This window comes from Sander lucioperca, chromosome 19 (genome assembly GCF_008315115.2).
Source record: "Sander lucioperca isolate FBNREF2018 chromosome 19, SLUC_FBN_1.2, whole genome shotgun sequence".
Lineage (NCBI taxonomy): Eukaryota > Metazoa > Chordata > Actinopteri > Perciformes > Percidae > Sander > Sander lucioperca.
Genome location: NC_050191.1, coordinates 12,329,571 through 12,355,799, shown reverse-complemented (window position 1 = coordinate 12,355,799; position 26,229 = coordinate 12,329,571). Strand labels below are relative to the sequence as shown.

The following is a 26,229-nucleotide window of genomic DNA, read 5'->3' as shown; positions in this document are numbered from 1 at the left end:
GGACCATCCGACTCAGGATCAGCCAATATCAACCAAATCTAACTGCATGATGATGTATTACGCAGGATTTTTTGTAATTCTCCATTGACGCGACTTGTATTATTATTCTCGTCATTACAACATTTCCCATATCCGGATTGTTTTTAAACATACAGAGCTACTTTTGTTACTGGGTCAACCATTTTTAACGCTATCCAAAAATGTCTTAAGAAATATCCAGCAGCAATATGGAAACGCTTAGGGGAATGTAAAGTGCTCATTTATAAAATGTTGGATGACAGCTTGCTATGCACATTAAATAAGCTAACGTTGTCTATGTTACCTTTGTGTACAAACGGTAGCCTACGCTGGGAAGGCAAATCATCATTGGCTTTATACGCATGTCTACGTAGTTTACGCTATTTACAGGGAGGGGGCACTAGCGTAGGCAAACTCTTAGCCTTGACTATCAAGCCTTGCTAAATCACCGCTCTCTCCAAGGAAACAAAACAATATAGAATTGGGTTGACGGCGTGCAACAAGCATAGACCCTCTATCAAAACGACACGCGTAAGTATCTCCTCTTTATTTGTTCACATCGAAAGCAAAGGCTTTGTAAAGCGAATGATTTAAACGCGACTGCCGTGGTGTGAGTATTTCCCCTTTTGTTTAGCGGTTAAGGCCCCTCTGTTTGGAACTTGAAGGGGGGCCATGTTGTTTAGCCACTGAGTGTTTGCTTGATGTTTTAGCTCGCACAACACCAACTTGGCAATTAGCTTCCGCTAGCTCTTAGATTAGCTATTTTGGTTTATTTGGCTTGTTGCATTCAACCAATGTGGTATTTCGAGCCAAGACAATAACTGGTTTTCCGTCCAACACGGGAGCACACGGGCTTACTGTAAAACAAAGGTAAATTCACGGATTTAACTTTGATGTCTAGCTAACGTTACCAATAATAAACAGAGCAGGCCCGCTGCGGTTAGCTTGTTAGCGAAGGAGGTTGCTAATGCTCACTCTAGCGAAGTAACATAGCTAACAATAAAACTGTTCAATATCCGCTAATGCCACTTAAGGACTGGACGTAAAAAGCAAGAAGGGGACACACGGTTGGCTATTAACAATTTAAAACGTAGCTAAATCATTTAGCCTCAAAGTTAGCTTTCTTGTTAGCCGCGGTCTTGTTGGCCAGGTTAGCTACTTTAGCTATGGTTAGCCAGCTTGCTGAAAGGCTTGCACGTCTGTTTGCTACAACGACCAATAATGTTGGATATGCCGTTGTAACGTTAACTAGTTTAAATAAATAAATCTGTCGACAGCTCTTACCGTGGAAAACAAAAATCAGCAGTGTTAACGTAATAGGTTTGCCTCGAGTGTTTTTTTTTTTTTTTTAATCATTAGTAACGTTGCATTAATGGTAGCGTTAGCCATTATCACCCGCTAACACTAGGCTAACGATGTTACCTAGCATTCTTGGTCTTGCAAGGCATCAGCATAATGTCATTCACCTGTTTTGTACTTACGTATTGCCTATTCGTAAATTAGCAAACCGCCAAATTAGACTTACTATTTGATGTTAATGTCCCGTTTTTGAGCAAGCATGTAACTACATTTGAATATTTAGGGCAACATTAAAGCTGTAATCGCGAAGATGCTCATTTAAATAAAGAGCTGTTAAGTCATTATCACTGAAGGAGGTGACACAATGGTGATTTAAGAAAAAAAATGTTTTAGTGAAGAGATTTTGAGAACGGCAACACAAGAGCGTAAGGTGAGGGACAAAGCCTGCGCGCCGGATATCAGGCTTTATCCTGAAAATGTACATCTGTTGACCCAAACTAACGTTTCAATCTTCAACCATAGAGCAGCAGGATTAAGCCATGTCCCGGCGAAGACAATTAAGTTGTACCTGTTATTCATGTAGAATTTTTGAAATTATAATTTATTTATTATTATTATTATTATTATTATTATTATTATTATTTAGGTGCTTCCTTTTCCTAAAGTCTACTTAAAAAGTTGGTTTGTCTCAAAGCTCACATTAGTAAAGGTCACATGTTGTAACTTAAAGCTTTAATTGCTTAAAAGCCTACCAGAATAAAGTAACCTGTCACGTTAAAATGGGTGCTACATTGGCTTTATACTGATATAAAATGTAACTTAAACTATATATCTGACTTATTTGTGTCGGGCAGTAACTTTGGTAGACTACAAGTCATATATGCTATTATGCAGAACAGCACAAAAAGGCGATATAACAAGACTGCATATTCATGTCAACATAATACTCGTATGATTGTATATTTTGTTTTGTGTAGGCTTTCCCGTGGAATGAGCGTTCCATGCAGCATCCTAGGTATGAATGACGTGGCCTGGCAGGAGACGAGAGGTGGGATGCTGCATGCAAATGGCGCTCCTGAGACTGGAGGTGTCAGAGTTCATGTTGGAGGGCCCCTAGCCACAGTTGTGGGAGCTGGACAAGCTGGAGTCCCACATTTACAGGGCATGGACAGGATTGCTAACCCCACCCCAGGTACCCCGCAGCCTCCACTGAGTGGACGATCTCAGGATGATGCCACAGTTGGATACTTCTTTCAGAGGCAGCCCGGAGAGCAGCTTGGAAGTTGCACACCCAGCAAGCATCGCTGGCCAACTGGTGATGCCAATCATGTTGATCAGGTAAAGGGTGTTCCGTTATTGTACTGTATTTAATTTTGTGCAAGTTAGAGGTACAGACAGCAGTATTTTGGATCAGCCAAGGCTGCAAGTCTCACTGGATATTGTATCAATAATTGCTGTGTCAGAGGTTGAATGCCTAATGTGATGTGTAGCCCAAACAATAAGACCCTGTTAGATTCCAGTGGCACTAGGTCACATGTTTCACATGCTTAGTTAATCGGTGATGATTTACACCAGATGCCAGCCATTCATCAACTACCATTTCTTCTAGGCATGTTTTATTGAAGTTAGAGCATGCAAAAATGTCAGTGGCTTTTGTTGGTAGAGCCTAATGCTGTGAGATGCAGCACTCCATAAATATAATTACATTAATTTCATAGGAAAGAAATGCTAAGATTTCGTAATTTAAAAACCAATTACTAATTTGAGATGAAAATGTAGGTTGGCAAGCATTAAGGCATTAAAAAAAAAAAAAAAAAAAAAAAAATCAGTTTATGAAAAGTGTACAAAAATTATACCAACAGGCAATTATAGTGTTTGTTTCTGAAGAACACAGCCAAGAAAAGGCTGCTACTCTAACTGCTAAAATAATTAGATTCTATAAATTAATCTAGATTTATTTATATAATTTTCAATAGATAAATTGGAATACAAAATCCAGAAAATATTTGCTACAGTTGAGTTGGTGCTTTATTCGTTGATACCAGTAATTCATTTGAATTTGTATCAGATAAACTGCAGCATCTAGTCAATAATACATTTCCAGTGAAGGAGTTTGTCCGTTCAGTAAAGGTGTGGAGACACAGAGCCGATAATCGGCCGTTGGACAGTCTGGCAAGGTCAGTGACTTGAGTGTGTTCGGTGTGTTCCGTGCCGTCGTCCGTCCGAGGGGCCGTTGTCCTTCATTTTGGCTGATTTAACATGTATAATTGACAGGGCGGGCACTGCCAGCAGTCGGACTCAAATGATCCATCTGATTGGTAGATTGCTAACCCCGAAACGGGAAGCGGAATCTAGACTGGAGTCTCTCAAAATCTGACAAATCTTTTAAACTGACCTTTGTTGATCTGAAATGGAGACAGATTCAGCAACTGCATGGCCTATTTCTCGCTTTAAAATGTTTTCAGAAACATGTTTCGGTGAACTATTTTAGTTCGATATGAGATCGTATTCTGAACAAGCTGCCATGGCAGTGTGTCTTTGAATTTCCGGAGAAGTCAGACCCATGTGACGCGTTTGTCCAATCAGCTGCCGGTTTTCATTTTTGGGCGACCATACAGATTAGCGTCACCTGCTGTTATGGAGACGTATTACGTCTCGTCGCTTTGGTGTGTTCCAAGGCATTTTTTTGGACCAATTTGGGGAGACTGATTAGTCCAACTGCCTTTTTTACCGACGTTTGGCTGTCAGCTCTGTGTCCCCACACCTTTTAGACTTACTGTTTAGGATGCTCTTGTTGCCTTTCACCTCCTCACTCCTCCATCAAAGTTAAGAGAATTAAAAAATCCTTTATAATAGCGACTAGGGCTGGGCGATATGGAGAGAATCAGATATTACGATATTCTTGACCAAATACCTCTATCGATATTGCGGTGATATTCTAGGGTTGACAATTGGTGCTTTAACAAAATATCTTCACACTTAGATTTTAGATAAATAATCATCAGTAATGTGGCCATAATGTCTAAGTGGGGAAAAGGCAAATAATAGAACAGCTAGAACAGTCTGGTAAGTTCAGAAAAGTACATCACTTTACTGTAATGCAACCTTTAAAACCAGGAAAAGACAACACTTATGTCATATCACGATATTACGATATCCAAAATCTAAGACGATATCTAGTCTCACATCACGATATCAATTTAATATCGATATATCGCCCAGCCCTAATGGCGACCCTTATTAGAGTTCTGGGTCCATCCAGTCTCCGAATTTGGTTATTCCAGCACACACTGATTGAGAGCTGGGGTACACCCTGAACAGTTCACCAGTCTGTAAGAGGTGAATAATAGTGGCCGTTCCCAACCTGGCGCGCGCCATTGAGACGTCAAAATTCCGTAGATCTTGCTGGCGCGCCCAGATTTATAGCGCACGAGCCGAGGTGCACGACAAAGGGGAAACGGGAAGCATGAACGTGCCGTTGTTGTGTCATGCCGAAATGCCGTTGTTTATCTTCTTCTTCTAGTCCGTAGAAAGAGCAAAGTCGGTAGCCTTTCCTCATTAGCGCCACCTCTGTTCAGGAGAAGACTGCAACTAGTGTCGTGACCACCAGCGCGGGTATAATAGTTAGGACGATTTCATGACGTCACATATGCGCGTGCCAGCTGGGCTGCGGTTACTGTAAAACACGCTTAACAGTGCAAACACATATACACCTAGGTGTGCAAGACGGCAATAGCACTGCGTTTTTTTTTGTTGTTTTTTTAAAGCAGCCTCCACATTCACAGTTAGCAAATCCTGTGAGACCAGAGGCCTGTACTACGAATCAAGATCAACATGCTTTGGATTTATTTCAGTTACCCGGCTTCACCTAACCTAACAACCGCTGTCCTGCATAACGTGTCACGACGGTGGTTAACAACTAGTTCAATCAACCCAGGGTTTCCCAATCCAGCGACACGCGTGTTCACATAAAAGAGGCGGTGTTTGCACAGCATGACCAATCGCAAACCTCTACCAGAGCTGCATATTTTACATAAGAAGAGCAAACTATAATACTACGTAAATATGAAGAACACAGACACGGTTTTACAGGCAAAACGCAGGAAGGAAAGCTGGCAAAAAAGCCGACTTTGTTATGCGTAAATCATGCTTATCAATATCAGTCAGGAACAATATCTGACCATAATTACACTTGTGCTTTCCATAAACTGTCGTTGCTTTAGCCTATTATATTATCAGTTACAACCCTGGCAGTGGTAAGCGATCGTGAGAGAAAATTAAAAAAATATAAAAACATAATTCAAACCGATGTGTGGCGTTGGCAACACACGGCTCAAGAAGCCGACAGATTGCCTATACGTAATTCCCTCCGCTGAAAATATATCTTTCTTCTTGATCTCTAATCTCCAACATAACCTGCTCCCGAGCAGGTTAGCTGTTCAGCATAAGTTACCACGGCGATTTAACCCGGTTACAAGTGATCCACCGTCGTGATACACAAAACTCTGGGTTGAACCTGAAGTCACCTCGTTCGTTAACGCCAAATCTTGCTTCGTAGTACAGGCCTCAGTGCTTTGGCCACTGTGTTGGCAGAGCAGGAGAGTGGCTGTCACTGTGATAACCGGCCGGACTTGTAATATCCTGTCTTACAGTATTAAACTGCCGTGCATTGTTTTGGTATGTGAAAAGTCTTCAAATGTATGAATTTGTTACACAAACTGGACTTCCTGGATTGAATTTTATCTTTGTACAGGTACCTGTAGCAACACACCAAGCTTCTAATTATTGGCCTATGAATCTGTCTCAATCCATTAACTGTGCAATGGTCCCTCTTCAGTTAGCATATTAGGTCCCCATTTCCTATGCATGTCTGAGACCTTTGTTCAACCGGCCCCCGTGCATGCAGACAGTGGATTGGGCATGGGTTATCACTCAGCCTGATGAAAAGAAAGATGTTATTGTTGGGCCACCTTTTTTCTCTTTGTGTTCTTTACAGCAGATACTATCCAGGTTAATGTTGCATTATTGCAGTATTCTTTTAAATATGTTAATGGTGTAACCTGTAGTGTTTCATGCCAAATATCTTCATTTGAGATGACAAAGGCCCACAGGCACGCCAGAGTGAAGTTTTGTATTTGACACCCCCACTTTTCACATGCACGCACACACAATCAGAAGGGGGGAAAGTAAAAAAGTAATTGGATGCAGCACCACTGTTGATTTGTCCTTTAATGTAATGTTATAGGGCTATGATTCTAATCTTCATCTGCTTGTAACCTTTACATCCAAATTAGTTCCAGCACCATCAACCTCAATGCAGAAAACTAACAATGACTCAACCACTGTATGAAAATCTGTCTTGACAGAGTTGTACTTTGGTGATTAGGATCACTTATTGATATCTTATTAGGCTTACACATTTCGATTTACACATTGTGTTTTTTGTTTGTATGTGGTTGTATTGTGATGATTATTCAGATACTTCATGTTGAGTGCCTCTGTATTGAACAAGCTTTTGTTGGCTGAGGGGCCTCTTGAAAATTGTAAGGCCATATTTTGTATTTAGCTTTAGCTTTTTTTGTTTACAGTCCAGTTTTTCGTCCTATGTCTCAGGTCCGTGCTGTGGATGAAATGAACTATGACTTCCAAGCTCTTGCTTTGGAGTCGAGGGGCATGGGAGAGGTAAGGGGTTTTGTCTTTCATCAATAAAGTACAGCAATACATCAAAATGAAAATCTGTATGAAAAACTTACTCTAGACATGAAAGATAGCTGTAAGACATCTGTATTTTGCTCCATTTTACATGATTAAATAAAGCTAGGACAAAGCAGCTTTTGTGACCAATGCAAGAGCGGCAAACAGCCGCTATAACAGAAGGAAATCAACTCATGCTTGCACGCTTGACAGGGTTGTATGTTAGTATTGACATGAAAGTAGTGTATGCTTAGTGTCAGTGGATTATAGTGTATGGGTGAATCAATTTAAAAATGCACTATAACTCTGCATTGCAGTAGTTGCAATCATTGAGCATAAAATGCAATGACGTGTTCTCCACGAAGGAGCAAACTAAAATCTTACAGCCACCATAAGTCTATAGTGATAAGTGTTCATACTGAAAGATTTTTGGTGGTGAATGACTTGGAGTGAAAAAATGTTTAGCTGACCAAGACTATATAAAGAACCAGTATTTACGACACACGCAAATCGACAGAGAAAAAACGTGTAGTAAAGTGGCTCTGTTGCAAAGGCTGAACGGTTTATTAGCAAACTGTTTATTGCAGGTTTTCACATTAATGAAAATACAGCTATTAGAAGTTAATATAACAAGTTGAAGCTCACTCTGACAGCCGAAAAGGCAGCTAGCTGTCTCCATGAAGCTCCCAGCCAAGCTTCTATAACTTGCAACCAAGTTGGGAAACAAGAACAAACTTTTTGCATTTTGACACTGTGGAGGTCAATTTAAAAAAAAATGTTAACAGTATTTCCCATCATCTTTTGATTCCCAGCTGCAGCCTGTCATTCTCTCTATACTACTCGCTCTTTTCCATTGCTCCTGTGCCCTAAAATACCACAATACATTGTTGCTCACATATGTCATGCATTTCTCTATACATCAAATTTTAAATAAGCTATGGTTGTTGATGTCAAATATTACATTGCACTTGACATGCCATGACTTTAATGCTTAGAAAATATGTACAATTTATTTGTAGCTTCTGCCAGCAAAAAAGCTCTGGGATTCTGATGAGCTGGCCAAGGATGGAAGGAAAGGGATGCTTCTTGGAGAGGAGTGGAGGGACAATGCATGGGGATCATCTCGTGAGTGGCTCCTATATCTTTGTGAGCTGTATTCTCATGTAGCTTTTCTTTCTTCAAGATAATGAAATCATAAGATCTGATATTCCAATGGCATCGTGCATCACCCATTAACTATGATTTTTTTTTTTTTAGTGTTTCCTTAATCTGACTGGGTCTTTAAACAGCTATAATTTATGTATATAACTATTTAGATATTTGATCACAGCTTTTCATTCAGATCATTCAGTGTCTCAGCCAATCATGGTGCAGCGGCGACCAGGCCAGACTTTCCATGGCAATGGTGATGCCAATTCTGTGCTTTCACCTCGCTCAGAAGGTGGAGGCCTGGGGGTGAGCATGGTGGAGTACGTCCTGAGCTCTTCTCCTGGTGACAAGATGGATGGTCGCTACAGGAATGGTGGCTATGTGAGTTGACCTTCTGTCTCACTTCTAACTCAAAAGGAGGGGCATCTCTTATTTAACACTTATTCTCAAGAGTGGCACATAGTCTTACCTAATCTTTTTTTTAATATGTTTATAAATACAGGGTGGAGGAGATGTTGACCAAGATGGTAGAGACACGATTGATGTCCAAGAGAAAGTGTCCCCCTTTGAAGAGGACAAGAGCCCAGAGAAGAAGGTGGGAGATGAGAATGATCCTGCTAAAGCCAACGGAAGAGGTCTACTGAACGGCATGGACAGAGACTGCAAAGATTTCAAGTATGTTTTCCTTTTACTGTAACATGAGGTGAATGGCTACCTATTGTTTGATGCTTTATGACTATTGTGGTTTTAAATTGATATGTTGATGTTTTGATACATTTGAGCATTGCAGTGAAGCATAAACATAATGAAATTGTCCAAATGAATGTGTGATATAAATGTAAAGGCTTATAGTCTCATTAATGTTGCTAGGACTCCTGTCTGAGGCAATGTTTTGTACTAATAGTGGCATATGCTCTTCTTTACTATCTCAGTCCAACCCCTGGAAGCCGCCAAGCTTCTCCCACTGAGGCTGTGGAGAGAATGGGTCCCAGTCAGACAGGGTTGGAGATGATGGGACAGCACCACCCACATGTCCTTCAACAACACAACCACGCCCAAAACAAGGCACCTGAGGACTTCCATAACCAGGAGGCTCAGAACATGGGAGGTATGGAGCAGCAAGCCGGTGTGGAGTCCCTTCAGTTTGACTATGCTGGGAACCAGATTCAGGTAGACTCCTCAGGGACACCACTAGGATTGTTTGACTACAACTCACAGCAGCAGGTTTGTTGTAAAACAAAACATCTTTCAAGAGATCTAACTATGTTGGCTCAGCAGATTGTGATCTGTTTGTTTTGTTTCTTTTTTCCAGTTGTTCCAGAGATCTAATACCCTGACTGTTCAACAGCTCACTGCAGCTCAGCAACAACAATATGCCCTGGCTGCAGCCCAGCAGCAGCATCTCGGTGTGTAGTGTAATATAGTTGAACTACTTTTTGTCTCTAGAGATCTGTTTTTTACAGTGGCATAGTCATTTGAATGAGAGTTGATATGGAAATATGAATTACATTACTGTTCCTCATATTACCCAGCTGGCCTTGCTCCTGCCTTTGTGCCAAACCCTTACATCATTAATGCTGGCCCCCCTGGAACCGATCCCTACACTGCCGCTGGGCTGGCAGCAGCAGCCACGCTTGCAGGTGATCACACAGCACATTTTCATCCCTTTTGTTAACTGTCAGCTAAAGCTCTAATTTGATGTATTTTTGATACAAAATGCTGTTGTGCCAAGTTCAGATAAAGAGTACTGTCTTGCTCAGTTGTACAACATGTGTATGTAACATCAAAATGTTTTCTTCAGGCCCTACAGTGGTTCCACCACAGTACTATGGTGTTCCTTGGGGTGTTTACCCGGCCAACCTTTTTCAACAACAGGCTGCATCAACTGCAAATCACTCAGCTAATCAGCAAGCATCCAATCAGGGGCCAGGGCCAGGCCAACAACAGGTAGGAAGTGTTGTGCTATTGATCAGAGAGGTGTTTCATTAAGGTGGCTCCGAAAAGCTGAGGTCATTTTAAAAAAACGTATGTTGAATGACAAATTGCACCAGGATTAATCTATTTTATAAACACAACTCAAAGCTAATGTGGGCAGACTAATGCAAGTCTGGTTATGTCATGTCTTTAAAATACATGCTGCACATAATAAAGTCTATAGTATGGACAGGGTTTTTCCTGCATAGAGAATTAGGAGGCGGGACAGATTTGACTGAGGCGCCCGCCTCCTAATTCTCTATGCAGGAAAAACCTGTTCTCGACATAACTCCGAAAGGTGTCCTCATGGAAAACATGAACGGATGTGGTGGCACTGTATCATCAGCACAGTAGGCTTGGGATATATATATATATATATATATATATATATATATATATATATATATATATATATATATATATATATATATATATATATATATATATATATATATATATATATATATATATATATATATATATACACACCTTCTTGACATTTTTGCAGGGTATACAGTATATGATGGTATTTGTGTTTTTATATATAAAAAAAAAAAAGTTGCTCAAACGATTTTGCCAGCAGAATCAAATTGTTTTGCAAGATATGTCATGTTCTCACTCTCAAACATAGCTTAACCATGTTGTGTGATGTGCTACTTCAGTACACTTTAATATTACAAATGTTACTGGGACCACTACAGAAAATTGCAGTTGAACATTTAATATCTAGGGGATATAGACACTGACTATCTGTGTAACTTTTGGCGACACTCTAGCACATTGATCAAACACGGTCCACCCATATACAGGTTTCAACCTAGTCTTGTTTCCCTACAGCAGGAATGTGTCAGGCAGCGCCCTGATATTTTGTGGCTGTTCAATCAGGTGAATATTGTTTATTTTGCATCCAAGCACGTCCAATTTCTTAAAGGTTTCCAAAATTAACGGTACATCCCATCAGTGTAATGTTTTTTTAGTTTTGCAGATATGGCTCGTAGAATCAGCGATTTACTTTATAAGGCAAGGAGGAGAATAAGGAGGGCAGATAAAACAGTGCAGACATCTTCTGATTATTACAGGCAGTTAAAAAGTAATGAGATTTTATTTTAGTAATCACCTCATTTTGAGCCCGGAAAAACCCTGATATGGAGAGTAAAGACAAAACCACTGTTAACTTATACCTACCTTTCTGGGCGTCTGCTTCTTTAATTTTTAAATGATATTTATAGAGAACAAATGGTGCTATAACAGCACAAATGGTGTTGTAACAGCTATTTTAACTACAGTGCATTTAAAATATGTTTATCCAAATGCTGTGCATATCCTAAAAACAGATAGCTCAGGTTTTAAATAGACAAGTGCAGTCCATGTCAATTTGCAGTGCAAGTAAAATGCATCAAATTTTTAGTATTAGTACTAGTATTAACAATGCAGCGGTAAAGTACTATGGGGAAAACACAGTTACAGTCTGTCAGATTGATTGTAACACTGTTTTAAGCCTAAGGCAAAGCTTAGCCAGAAAACTAGCTTGACCAGGCTAGTCAAGAAAGAGAGAAGTTTATATGGTAATTTAGGGCCAAATTATTTGAAGCTAAATAAAGAAGTTGTTTCTGGTTTATATATTTAGTCTGGCTGTTACACTCAGATTTTGTTGATCTTTAAATGCTCATTTGATTTGATGTCTTCATTATATAATTATTCAATATGCATTTCCAATAAACTTTCTATAATGTATGTGAAGAGCAGGTTCTCACATGCAAAATGTGATTTTGATTGGAAGCTTTAAAGGCCCCGAAAACCTTTTTTCCTCATTCAGCTTTTTGCTCTGAGCAATTGGGTCCCACACAAACACACTAACTTTCTGTTGAATTTAGAACTGTTTTGTGGTGTTTCTTTCTAGGGCTGTCAATCAATTAAAATATTGAATCACGATTAATCACTAGGCCTATAACAATTCCAAATTTTGCTGGACAATTAATTGTCCCAGAAATAATTGCGATTAACAATAGAATTGTTTCTTTTAGTGAAATAATATTTTTTTTTTATTAATTTATTACTATTTCAAACAAAACTTTAAATGAACCCCAGGATACATCTTTTGTTATATATGACTAATAATAATCACTTATATAATTACAATTTGGCACCTCTAAACAAAATCTACAATTACCATCAATAGTCATACCCCTTAAGACCTTAGCAAAAGTTAGCGAACAAGTTGTTCTGTACAGATTAGAAAAATAAAAGCACAAATCCCTGTGGAACTACGTTAGCATAGTGTTAATTAATAACGGCCATTTCTGCCACAGCGGCGTCATTTACAGTAACGTTACAAATTAAACAAAGCCCCATAGTAGATTAAACACCACAGACGGCCTAACTACATTACTTAAACACATGTAAAGGTGCTTCGGTTGATTTTTAACATTCAAAAGCCGACTGGATTTGCAACTGCGGGTGGGGCGTCCTCTGGTAAGAATCCATAGTATCATAGGCTAGCTAACGTTACTGTTAGGTGATGCTTCGCGGGTATAGCAAACGCGTTTGATGGATCCAAACAATAGTGTGACCAATCTCATTAAAAAAAATGCTCTAATGCTTTAATTGCTGTTATACGAAATAACTGATTATGTTTAAAAAAAAAAAAAAAAATGTTACAGGCCTATTAATCACGTGATTTTCCATAGTTAACTCGCAATTAATCACACTTTTTTTTTTAATCTGTTCTAAATGTAATTTTAAAAGGATTTTTCTTTCATGTTTGTAAAATAGCTCTTAACATGGCAGAGGACAAATATGCTTGCTTTATGCAAATGTTTATTATTATTGCAACAATCCAAAACAATGACAAATACTGTTTAGAATATTCTCCAGAATAACCTCAAAGGTACTGAATGTTCAAAATATGCTGAAAGCATAATATGGCAAACTCCAGCCCATCAAGCAACAATACATGGGCATATTAACCTGAACGTAACATTACTTGGTAATAACACAATTTATGACAATACTTGATTCGGACTGTTCAATCACGGCGTTCTGCAATCTGCTATTTCTGTAGACCATTGCTAAGCATAACAGACCGTTGCCATGGGTGACGTTCTGATCATAGACTCAGGCGGACCATTTTTTTAATCAATAAAATCTTTTTTTTTTTATATTAATGTTTGTGCTCATCCTGCTGATCAGCAGATCAAAAGAGGGAGAGGGTAGAGGAAACTGGGATCGCTAACAGAGCTAATGGGAACAGCATTAGTTAGCTCCATCATGGTTAGCTCACTCACCGGGGCGACCTGCCTTCCACTGGAGAGCCGTGCTCATCAGCAGTAAGGTTAACTGTCCTGAGTCCTGACATCAGCAGGTAACCTTTGTATGAGTAGCCGTGTAATAAGCTGTATTAAAATAATAAGCGGGATAAAGTAGAGTGAGCCGGTTATTATTGGGAATTAGAACCCCCACAGTCACACTCGTTATCGCGTTAATTTCGACAGCCCTAGTTTTTTTCAAAAGGGGGATTTCTGTCATGTGTTTGAAGTGGGTGGAGCTCAGTTGGAAAAAGGTGATATCACATACTCTGTGCACCAATCAAAATTTAGCAACATTTGAATCAATGTGATGACAGTTGTGGAGTTGTTTATGTTGCTAGGCAACTGTAATCAAATCTGAACAAACCAAACCCACATGGTCCTGATGAAGATTAGCTGAACTTTAACTGTTACTCATTTAGTCTTAAATATTTAATCTAATATAGAAATACATAAGTTTGAAACCAAGTTTTCAGGCGCTTTAAATGCAGAATATGTTTGAGAACTTTCAAACAGTATTTTGGTAGCCTGTGGGTGTGACAGTATCCTTACCATCTCCTCCAGGTGATGCGCACAGGAAACAACCAGCGACCTCTTACACCTGGGCAAGGCCAACAGAGCCAGCAGGAATCGCTAGCTGCAGCAGCTGCTGCAAACCCTGCATTGGCATACGCAGGAATGTCTGGTAACACATTTATCTTCACTACTTGATGTCATTTGAACTGCTCTTTTTAAGATTTTATTTATATATATAGATATATATATATATATATATATATATATATATATAGATATATATATATATATATATATATATATATATATATATATATATATATATATTTATAGTAATATGTACGTTTAAGTCATTGTTCTAACACTAAACACCTTACTTATTGAGTGACTTTATAAATTGTTTAATTTGTAGTAATCCATAATTGCTAAGCACCTTTTTTTATGTTCCTTATCTTTCCAGGTTATCAAGTGTTGGCCCCTGCAGCCTATTATGACCAGACTGGGGCCCTGGTGATGGGCCCTGGTGCCCGTGCTGGTCTTGGTGGGCCAGTTCGTCTAGTCCAGACCCCTCTACTCATCAACCCTGCAGCAGCACAAGCTGGTAAGTACTAGTCCACCTGTCATAATTTCAGTATGTATATCTACTCCTCCCTGTTCTTATTTAATTAGGTTAAATTCTAAATTCTAATTCTAAAAATAGGTAATTCTGACCTCAGCTCTGCTTTTACCCCTCACACTCTACTCTCTCCCGCCACCAGCAGCTGCGGTGTCAGCATCTGGCTCCGGTAACAATATGTCTGGTCCTCCAGGCAACGGGCTGTACCGCTCCATGCCTCAACCTCAACCGCAGCAGCAGCAGCAGCAGGCTCCCCCACAGAGCAGCGGCCTGCCTTCTAGCTCATTTTACGGCTCTGGATCAGTCCCTAACACTTCTCAGAGCAGCTCCCTGTTCTCACACACCTCTGCTGCGCCGCCACCACAAAGCTCCTCCCTGGGCTTCAGCAGTACTGGCGGCTCCCTCGGCGTAGGCCTGGGCTCTGCTCTTGGAGGCTTCGGCTCTTCTGGTCAGTGACTTAGCCACAAGCTACATGGGGATTAAAGAAACTTTACTTTTAGGAGTCTGTTTTCCCACACTGTTTTTTTTTTTCTTGCAGTATCCAGCTCTACCAGTAGCAGTGTATCTCGCAGGGACTCCCTGCTGGCAAGTTCTGATCTATACAAACGCGGCGGCAGCAGTTTAACTCCCATTGGCCAACCCTTTTACAACAGCCTTGGTTACTCCTCTTCACCCAGCCCCATTGGCCTCACACCAGGTCACTCTCCACTCACTCCTCCACCTTCTCTGCCCTCCTCTCATGGATCCTCTTCCAGCCTTCACCTAGGTAAGCCTTATATTTATGGGAATAGTAGTCTGTATTAACGGAAGTATATTTCCAGGATAATTGCCTGACATCTATGTTGCTCACCTACCGCTCTGTGTGTTGTCGTTCTCAAACTCTTTTCGCTTCGGGAAACAATAACGACAAACTTCGAGCTAGCAAGCTACACGCGGAAAATGGCAAGTTTTAAAGAAAATATGGGTCGTGCAAAACGACAGGCCTGCTTTCGGGGAAAGATTGTAAAGATTTAAAAGGACTGTGTACGACATTCACTATCTAACTGGGATGTTTTGGGACCGTTTGATGGGGATTGCTATGGACAAAGTACACACTGTGATACACTGGTAAGAGCAAATTACGTTAAACCATGTATCTAGCTAATTTAAACCGCTCATGTTACTGTACGGTGTGAACGGTTAACTTCATTTAATATTGTATATGGCATAGGAATAGTGAACATTTTACTTGACATAGTTGATTAAAGAAGATATTTTACACCCAGTAGTGCTTTTTTCACAAGCTTATTCAGTATAAATTCATTAATTCAATTAAAGGTCACTCACTATGCTTTCCCAGAGACAAAGAGCCTTTGCTACGTTTTACATGATTTGATTTCAAGGCACATTAATTGTCATTGTACAACACAGGGTTGCACAACGAAATGCACTTGTAGTCCTTTCATGCTGCACAAGAAAAATAAAACAAATAGTAGTGCATTTTTTGAATTGGCATCAGGAGGAATGTAAACAGCAGCAACAAAAACACTGGGACATTCTCTGTGAAGACATGACCTGCATCTTAACATGAAAGATTCAACATAAAAGAAACATTGCCCCTCAACTTTGACTGTGTTTGAGCACCAAGCATTACCGATGCAAACGCAGAGTCTGCCTCTTTTCGTCCCACCCCAATTCTGCGCACTGTCAGCGTGGAACACGCTGATCCGGGATGGTGCAATGAAGCCAGGTTTTTGCAAGATGTGGGCACAACAGTCTCTGATCTCCCCTTGCTGTGCCATCCTGAGTCCTATTTCATCCATTCCACTTTCCGGACATCAGCCGGGTCACATTGCCCTTGGTGGAGCTTGAACCGGCTGGTCGAGCTGGGTGGTCGGAAGATGATTGTCTCAAGGCCCACTGCACTTTATCTAATCCATGCGCTTCCTTTCTCTGAAGTTGATGAGCGTATCTCTCTTAGGTCATACGTTCTGTAGTAACCAAGGCAAAAAGATAACCAATTAAAATAGCGGAGTTCATGGGAGCTACTGGCCGCTGCTGTGGCCAGAATATTATTCATTTTATAGAATTATTTAAAAAATAGAATATTTTTCAGCTTTTTTCTTGCTTCCCAAGGCATGCAGTGTTACATTCATAACAATCATGCTCAACTGCCGCCAGTAATACAACACTATCCGGTCATTCTGTATTCCTAGGTGGCCTCACCAATGGCAGCGGGCGTTACATTTCTGCAGCGCCTGGAGCTGAGGCCAAGTACCGGAGCGCCGGAGGGACTTCCAGTCTTTTCAATTCCAGCAGCCAGCTGTTCCCTCCGTCTCGGCCCCGCTACAGTCGCTCTGATGTCATGCCGTCCGGACGCAGCCGCCTACTAGAAGACTTCAGGAACAACCGCTTCCCAAACCTCCAACTCCGGGACTTGCCGGGACACATGGTGGAGTTCTCTCAAGACCAGCATGGATCCAGGTGGCTAAAATATGCTCAAAAAGGCTGCTCCATTCTGACATTTAAACTGTAAACCTTAGGGAGTGCATTGCGTTAGTGTGCCAAAGTCTGACAAATTTCTTTTCATCTCTACTTTTTCTGTTTCAATCTTTTCTGCCTAGATTTATCCAGCAGAAGCTAGAGAGGGCCACTCCAGCTGAGAGACAGATGGTGTTTGGAGAGATTCTGCAAGCAGCATACCAACTGATGACTGATGTATTTGGGAACTATGTCATCCAAAAGTTCTTTGAGGTCGGGACTGTTTAAAGTTTTTTTAGGTGTCATTTCAGTAACTACACAAGAGACCTAGAACAGATTTTATTTTCTGTAGCATGTGTGCAATCATGTGAGTTTGTCTTTTGGGTTGTGCAGTTTGGAAGTATAGACCAGAAGCTGGCATTGGCAACACGTATCCGTGGACACGTCCTTCCCCTGGCTTTGCAGATGTATGGTTGCAGGGTTATTCAGAAAGCTCTGGAGTCCATTTCCTCAGACCAGCAGGTAATTGTAAGTGAGATTATACTTCTTTTTAACAATGTTTTCGATATCCTTGTTTTATTGAGGATTTTTTAAATCAATCCCAACATATTACAATCTTCAATTTCAACACAGTGACATCTGTTACAATCACGCCCGTTTCCTAATGTCTTATTTAGAGTGACATTGTCCGTGAACTGGACGGCCATGTGTTGAAGTGTGTCAAGGACCAGAATGGCAATCACGTGGTGCAGAAGTGTATCGAGTGTGTCCAACCTCAGGCCCTACAGTTCATTATTGATGCCTTCCAAGGACAGGTGGGTTTAGTATCATAAGCAATGGCTCAGCTGCCAGTAATTTATCACATGTTTCATTCAGGTAATCAAAACATTGAGTGATAAGTAATTGTATGGCAAAAAAAACAATTGCTTGCATTATTCCATATCTTCGTAGGTAAAATAATCACCAAAGATAAACACTGGCTTAGTATTACCTTTTCATCCAGCCGCAGCCATGCTATATTTTTTGTGAAATCACCTTTATATTGATCAGCTTTTATTTCTGTCTTTCTTCACAGGTGTTTGTGCTCTCCACACACCCCTATGGCTGCAGAGTTATCCAAAGGATTTTGGAGCACTGCACCCAGGAGCAGACTCTGCCCATCCTGGAGGAGCTGCATCAGCACTCTGAACAGCTGGGCCAGGTAAGCACATCTGTCTCCAACCGGTCTCATTTTCAAGCCCACATTGATTGCAGATGTTTTTTGTTAGATGTGTTAAATCTTGTCGTATTTGCATGTCTCCTTCATGTTTTTAGCATTTCATATTTTCAGCTTGTCATTGTTCCTGTGTAGTTGTGGTCTGCTAAGTGTAAGGATGAATGTATTTGTTCTGTTAGCTGTCATTACATCTGACGTATGTGATTTATTTAAACATCCACCCTACCCCCTCACTTATTCCATCTAGAAATATCAAGGCGTATCATTGGAGATGACACCCAAAACATATTATACAGTGTCCCGCGATGCACTGTTCAAGGTCAGAGCAATTTGCCTCTCTCGCGGATGTCCCTGTGCTCCTTTCCTCTTTCCTATTTTTTATTTTTTTTATTATCTTATTATCTTTTCTTGTGTAAAGAATAGGGTTGCAAAGGGTCGGAAAATTTCCAAGGGAACTTAAGCTCGGGAATTTGGGGAATTTTTGAACAATGTCATTATAAAAAAAATTGGACATGGCATGTTTGTGTTAAAAGTATGCCCAATGAATTGTAACCATGCAGTGCATTCAGTAGCACACTCTTCCATCACATGTACAGATTTGGCAGCATCCCATTTAATAGGAATTCAGTAAAATTACAACCCTCTGCATGCACAGTGCATTGTTCCATCACATGTGCAGCCCACACTACTGCACTCTCTGCGCCAAAGGACTGCATGCTTTCATGTAAGTTTTGATTATATTACTGGAGTGAGATATATTTAAAAACAAAAACGACAGCAGATACTTCTGTATCACTTGTCAGACGACAGCAGGGTGATCAGGCTGTTGCTGGGGTGGGTATTATCTAGAGCTGCAAAGATTAATCAATTAGTTGTCAACTATTAAATTAATCTCCAACTATTTTGATAATCGATTAATTGGTTGGAGTAATTTTTTATGAAAAAAGTAAAAAATCTCTGATTCCAGATTCTTAAAGCATAACTCTTGACAAAATGCAACCTAGGGTCTTTTTGTGAATGTACCTGAGTCAAACTTTCGTTTTAAAAGCATATTTAGGACGGAAGCTCCAACTTTAATATTTACCGTATTTTCGTTTTTTGGGCAAATGGCCTTTTGAATGGGAGTGCTAGGGGCACTTTTATGCTAGCCTCAAAATAGCTATTTTTAAAACACTAAGAAGGCTCGACACAACATGAAACTTTGCTCCAAGTATCACCAGGGGTTCTACACCTTAACGAAAGCATTGACAACATTGTTTGTGTACATAGTTTACTAAAAAAGGTTTTGAAAAACTCACCGTAGGTCTTGTTGTTTTCGGCCGCAGCCATTTTATCAGTCAAAAACCATTTGATTTCCGAATGCAACATAACAGGGAGGAGAGTAAAGATGGAAAGCTCCTAAAGCTTAGTTCCATATAAATGCACGGATTATTTCTTGTTTTGTCGTTATTGAAAAACAATATTGACCTCGTAGTTGAAAAAGGAGCCTCATGTGGAGTCCGTTCATTCACATTCGGGTATCGACTCGTTTTGACTGCCGAGGTGGTAGCGGCCGGAAACAACAAGAGCTACGGTGAGTTGCTCAAAACCTTTCTTTCTAGTAAACTCTGTGTACACAATGTTGTCAATGCTTTCGTTAAGGTGTAGAACCCCTGGTGATACTTGGAGCAAAGTTTCATGTTGTGTCGAGCCTTCTTAGTGTTTTAAAAATAGCTATTTTGAGGCTAGCATAAAAGTACCCCTAGCACTCCCATTCAAAAGGCCATTTGACCGAAAATACGGTAAATCTTAAAAGTGGCGCTTCCGTCCTAAATATGCTTTTAAACGAAAGTTTGACTCGGGTACATTCACAAAAAGACCCTAGGTTGCATTTTGGCGAGAGTTACGCTTTAAATGTAAATATTTTCTGGTTTCTTCACTCCTCTGACAGTAAACTGAAAACTCTTGAGTTTTGGACAAAACAAGACATTTGAGGATGTCATCTTGGGCTTTGGCAAACACTGAGCAACATTTTTCTCCATTGACATTTTATAGACCAAACAACTAATCAATTAATTGAGAAAATAAACAGATTAATCGAAAATGAAAATTATAATCTTGCAGCCCTAGTATTATCTTTTAATGTCGTTTTGGGCTCTGCGGAGGCACCTCAACCGATATCAGTGATGCTCAGTAGATGGGTACCAATGAAGTTCTGGGCAGTTTTGAATACCTGCTGCAGAGCCATCCTGTCCCGGGCCAGTTTGTAATGTTACCAGTCAGGATGCTTTCTATTGCTCCTCTGTAAAAGTTGACAGTAACTTAGCATGGGAATTATATTGTAAAATATTTATGAATAAGTTGTTCACTTTAAACCCTAAATTTGCACACCGCCCAAATTGTGGGCTGGAATTTTCAAAGTACCTTTCCCCATCAGTTAACTTGCTAGCTAGCTAGCTAACTCACCACATGTCACAATTTTCACATTGTATGTATTTGAATAAATCATGGATTTATTTGGCAAATTAATGGATTATGTCCACTTATGACATGGTAAAGACAGCCTGAACAAATAAGTCTTATGTTTTATTCCCGTTAATTCCCATGGTAAATTTACACCTTAAATATTCCCGGAATTTTGCAACCCTTGTAAAGAATCTAATTTAACATTTAGATAGTTCTCCAACTTCCAACTACAGGCCTTCTCCTAACCCACTGAGCCGCCTTCTTCTCGCCTTTTCCCCCTTCTTGCTTTATGCCACAGAGGATTCACGAGGCACATGCTTGCCTGCTGTCTAATAATCTCTCTCCTTTGCCAAAAGCATCTCCTGATCAATCTGATTTCCTGTTTTCATCTTCTTGATTTCACTGTAATTGTTTGATAGAAGCTTCCAGAGAGGTTGAACCTTTTTGGACAACTAAAGTGTTCATAAGTAGTGCTTAAATCACTTCACCTTGAGTACTTGGCTTAAAGTCAAGTCCAGGAGCAAAATAATGCAGGTTCTTGTTAAAACAGATTGACAGGAAATGGATTTTAAGGCAAATACTACCAAATTAAAGGTGGAGGTCACATTACCTACCCAACAAATTACTACTTTAACAAGATCAATTCAGAGTTGTGTTATTTGTTGCTTGGTCAGGTGAGTTCTTGTCTCTATCTTGTCACACTAAAATTACACCCATAACTGTCTATCACCCATTTCTGAAGGGGCAACAATGCTATTGGTTGTGTTGTCTATTTAGCAACACTCCAAACCGGCAGCATCTGTTTTGTCTGACCTTCCGCAGTGATGACGTAAGGGTATTTGTAAGACTTCAAAAGGGGGTGTCACTCATTCGCCTACCTATCATTGTAGAGATGCATGATTATCTCGCACCGATTAAGACCAATGGTGAAAAGAAGTGCATGAGCATCAGATTAAAGGGTGTCGCACGGATCCTATTTGTGATAATCAATTGAAATTTACATTTATTCTTGAGCTCACAACTCCACTGCCCCCTGCAGGATCAATATGGTAACTACGTCATTCAGCATGTTTTGGAGCACGGCAGACCAGAAGATAAGAGCAAGATAGTTGCAGAGGTTCGTGGAAAGGTTCTTGTCCTCAGCCAACACAAATTTGCAAGGTAAGTTGTATGTTTTAATGTAGTGACAGATATGAAGACTTTCCTGAGGTCTACCTATGTATTTAACTTTTCACTGTCAGACCACAAATATTTCATAAACTAGTACATAGGTGTATTTAATTGAGCACAGTGCAATAACCAAATCATTATCAAAATCATTTTGTTTTCACCAATAATTTAAAAATTAATGTAATTTTAATTATTTTATACATTCTGGTTTTATTTTTTTCTTCAATCACAGCTCCTCAACAACTACATCAATGGTCTGCTAAAATATTCTGCTTTAAAACTGAGAACAAAATTTGCATTTTTGCATGAAACCATAACATCCAATGACCATGGATCACATAGCCTTATGGATGAGTTTGGTTTGTATTATGGGGTGGTCAGTCAGGCTGCCTACAGTCATGCTTATGTTAATCCAAAGCCCTGCCTGCAAGGGCACACTTAAGAAAAAGTACTGCCTGTTTCCCTGAACCATCCTAGAGGGGAAAACATGCTGTCGATAAAGCTTGAGTTTGTAAAAAAAAACAAAACACACATCAGAAAAGTTAGGTCTGTGAAAAACTTTTAATGTTGACACTTTTTTAATACACCTCCCACTGTTGCAATTTGGAACATCAATTCAAAATACATCAAATCCGACAGGCCTTACATTTTATTGTGTCACAAATACAATGTGGACAAAAAAAAACTGATTCAAACATTCAGCCTTCCAAATTAAAAATAAAAAGCATCCACCATGACTGGCCAGTGCTGTGACTCTTTCTGCTGTGTAATGCATTTGCAATTGAAGCTTGTCTCTTTTTTTCCCCTCAGTAATGTTGTGGAGAAGTGTGTGATCCACTCTTCGCGCGCAGAGAGAGCACTGCTGATAGATGAAGTGTGCTGCCAGAAAGACGGGCCCCACAGCGCTCTGTACACCATGATGAAGGACCAGTACGCCAACTATGTTGTCCAAAGAATGATTGACATGGCAGAACCTGCTCAGCGCAAAATCATCATGCACAAGGTTGGTAAAACTCCTAAATCTGTGAGATAGATAGATAGATAGATAGATAGATAGATTAGATTAAGTGCAAAAAGTCTGAACAAATGTGCACTTGTTTTTCCATAAATACAGTTTACCAATGATCGAATACATCTTCAACCTCTAACATCAGAAAACTGGACTTTTTGAACCAATTTGAGTGTCTGAGCCAGATGTGGAAACAATACTTATTATTCTTTTGTAACTTGCCTCCAAAAACAGAGTATAGAATATAGTCCCAAACCTAAAAATATTGAATTTACTTTCACTAAGGATTAATTTTAGAAGCTGGAACCAGTTAATCTTTGGCATTTTTACTTCAGAAATGAGTTAAAAATAGTTACTAAAAAGTTTTTGATCAACTAATTGATTAATCCACTAATCATTTCAGTTCTACTTTGAATCTGCTGAAATTTGCCATCTCTCCCTTCTCAGATCCGGCCTCACATTGCCACTTTACGTAAGTACACCTACGGGAAGCACATTCTGGCCAAGCTGGAGAAGTACTACATGAAGAGCGGATCTGAACTGGGTCCCATCGGTGGCCCCCCGAATGGCCTCATGTAGTCATGCCAACATCCCGGGTCCCCTGAAGAACTGGAGGAGTACGAGCCCCAAACCCCCCCCTGTTCCTACGAGAGATGCTCCTTAGCCATAGGGGTTAGCTTTTGACATCCTCTGTTATCCCATTTTTGGGGAATTACCAAAAAAAAAAGTAAAAGAAAAAAAAAAAAGACAAGTCAACTTCACCTAAGAACGCTGTGACAACTGATCCCTGCCACTCTGCCACCCCTGGTGCAGGTCCCCAGAGTGGCCCCCACAGTCAGCAGGCCGATTTTCTTTCCTGGGTAAAGCACAAGCCCATTGTTAATGATGTAATTGATGTATTTCACTGGTTTTCATATTCTCTTGTACATTTAGTTTTTTACCTTGTAAATTCTCTGTAGAAAAAAAACCATATACACATTTGCTGAAATTTCCAATTCCTACAATTAACACCAGCAAGTGATTTTATAAGGCTAAACTGAGTGATCCTTTTAAAAAAAAAAAAAAAACAATTCCACTTGTTTTGTAACCAGACTTATTGTGTCAGCTGTTCTAAGTCTAGGCAATTGAATATTATATTTGTATATTATCCCATGCACAGTAAACGTGTTTTCCCATGCCAAAGCAGCTGATGGATTAGTTTATAATATAGCACTACATAGTATGGATGGATTTTAAACCCCTCCGTCCACAGGTGAGTACTATGTGTCCTGTGCCACAGTCACCTGGAGGTCTTTGAGACCCGTTTGTGAGCTTGGCTTTGGGGATTGGTGCTTTAGTCCAAGGTGGTGATTTCCAGTGGTGGCTTATTCTTGCCTCATTTTCCAGGCTAATTTGGGAGGGGGGGGAGCTTGTAGTCTGCCTGGTGTAATTATCTGAACAGTTTCGGTACTTAATTTTACAGACTGACCAACCTGAGCTGCTGCATTCACTGAGCCCCATTTGAGCCGTCTGTCCCTCATCCAGGTGATCACTCGGGGTTTATGCAAAATAAAAAGCTACCATTAACTTATAGAAGTAGAGCATGAGGTTTGGTTATACAGTGGGTGTGTAACCTGGTATAATCTTAACATGAAATGACCGTAGTGGGGGGGCTTTTTGTGGGGATAGTGGGGTGGGAGTGGGGTATGTGTTGGCATGCTGTGACAGGTTTTAATCCTTGGAATGATTTTTTTCTTTATCATGTTTTGTGTAACATCTTATCTGTCTTGTACTTTGAGATGAACACTGCCCTAGAAAGGCTATCTTTATGTACTGAATAATCATCTCTTGCGTAGAAGTAGTTTAGCCATGTATAGCATCTTTATGTATGAGTAAATTGTTGCTTTTGGGTAGGGGGCTTGCAGCAATGATGGAACCCCCACCGCCTGGTCAGTGTAGTCCAAAAAAGTATATATATTGTGAAGTGGAGCTTATCCTAGCATTGTACATCCGAGGTGAAATGAACTAGAAGTAGTGGGATAAGCTGAAGAAAGGGATACTTAAAGAACCTTTTTTTTTAATGGTTCGGTTTTTGTTTTTTAAAACTTTTCATTTGGTTGGGTATGCAAGTGCATCGGTGGAGGCTGGTGGGGCCATCGAAAGCTAAACAATTCACATGTAATGCTCGTAGTGATGGCTTCTTTGCTTCATATGAATAATTGTAGAATACATGTAGTATATGTGCAGTTAATAAGTGTAAGATTATTAGTTTAATTGAAAAGAAAAAATGTCTAGTCGTGGTGTTTGACAGGCCTTGCTCTAAATTTGTAGTGATGCTTTTATTTCGTCTGTACAGTTGTACATTTGTAAACGTTTATGCTGTAAATGGGATGTCTTTTACACTTTTTGGGGAGAAAAAGGCAAAAATGTGCATTTTGATGTGTGTATATTCATCACTCCTTTCCCCTTGAATATAATGTATACAGTTTTATTTGATCAAGTGTTATTTTAAAGGAAAAAAAACGTTATGGCTTCACAATCTGGCATGGTTTTTGTTTTTAATCTGTTATGGGAAAGGCCAGCCTCTATTTGTACCAGAGCTGTAACATCCACTGTTAGTCTTTCTGAAGTTTGACAGTTTAAAAAGAAGAAAACAAAACACTCTACTAAAACTGAGGCTGCATTTAGTCCTCTCTGCTACCATGGAAACTTCACAGGATATGACAAGAATTATTTTTGTACAGAAGAGTGCTGTATTTTGGAACAGCTTCTACCTTGTAAGCAAAAGCAATGTAAAATATTGTCAATTATATAAATATGAACATATGAGTTTTGTCACACTGTCAAAGTCATGTACATTTTCAGGTGGCCTTATGTACATTTCCAGATGTTAGATGAAGAAAACAACTCATTTTTGGAAGCAGAATTGTGACTATGATTAAACTGTTCTTCTAACATTTGACCAGCATTGTTGTGGTTTTTCCTCATGTAAGGTATTTTTCAAACCGTTTTAGCTAGTAAACTGTTACAACTATCCCTACACATGCTTAAACGCATGCAATTTTTTAAAATATTGTACCAACTTTTTGACAAGGAACTTTTTAAATTCAGAATTTTTAACAAAGTTTATAAATGTGTGTGTATACTCAAGTATGGTATTTTAGGTACTAGAGTATTTTACCTTATACCTCTACTCCATTACATTTCAATTGGTTTTAGAAGTCTTATTAATTGAAATTAGATCAGCTGTGCATCGTCAAGAGTCAGTTGATGGTAGAAACAGCTGCATTCTGATCTTGTGTTGTAGAACATTATACTATTACTGCACTATATTTCAGAGGTAAATGTACTTTTTACTCCAATACATTCCAGCTATACA

General features: G+C 39.7%; 1 protein-coding gene across 16 annotated transcripts; it reads left to right on the top strand.

Annotated features, from left to right (window-relative positions):
* Positions 1-7: 7 nt before the first annotated feature.
* pum2 (pumilio RNA-binding family member 2) lies at positions 8-25,812 on the top strand. Of its 16 annotated transcripts, none has more exons than XM_031322463.2 (24): positions 8-549; positions 2,295-2,655; positions 6,931-6,999; positions 8,031-8,136; positions 8,342-8,541; positions 8,663-8,835; positions 9,093-9,384; positions 9,473-9,566; positions 9,693-9,800; positions 9,962-10,107; positions 10,975-11,019; positions 14,004-14,124; positions 14,416-14,556; positions 14,714-15,019; positions 15,110-15,337; positions 16,767-17,034; positions 17,175-17,304; positions 17,425-17,559; positions 17,709-17,846; positions 18,107-18,232; positions 18,495-18,566; positions 21,732-21,853; positions 22,673-22,865; positions 23,319-25,812. In XM_031322463.2, exons 2-24 carry the CDS (start codon positions 2,308-2,310, stop codon positions 23,448-23,450), a joined length of 3,693 nt encoding a protein of 1,230 aa, XP_031178323.1. In that variant the 5' UTR covers positions 8-549; positions 2,295-2,307; the 3' UTR covers positions 23,451-25,812. The 16 variants fall into 16 exon arrangements, with proteins under 16 accessions (XP_031178323.1, XP_031178324.1, XP_031178320.1 ...); XM_031322464.2 differs by having other exon boundaries at positions 10,972-11,019; positions 17,425-17,553; XM_031322460.2 differs by having other exon boundaries at positions 10,972-11,019.
* The last annotated feature ends 417 nt before the right edge of the window (positions 25,813-26,229 follow it).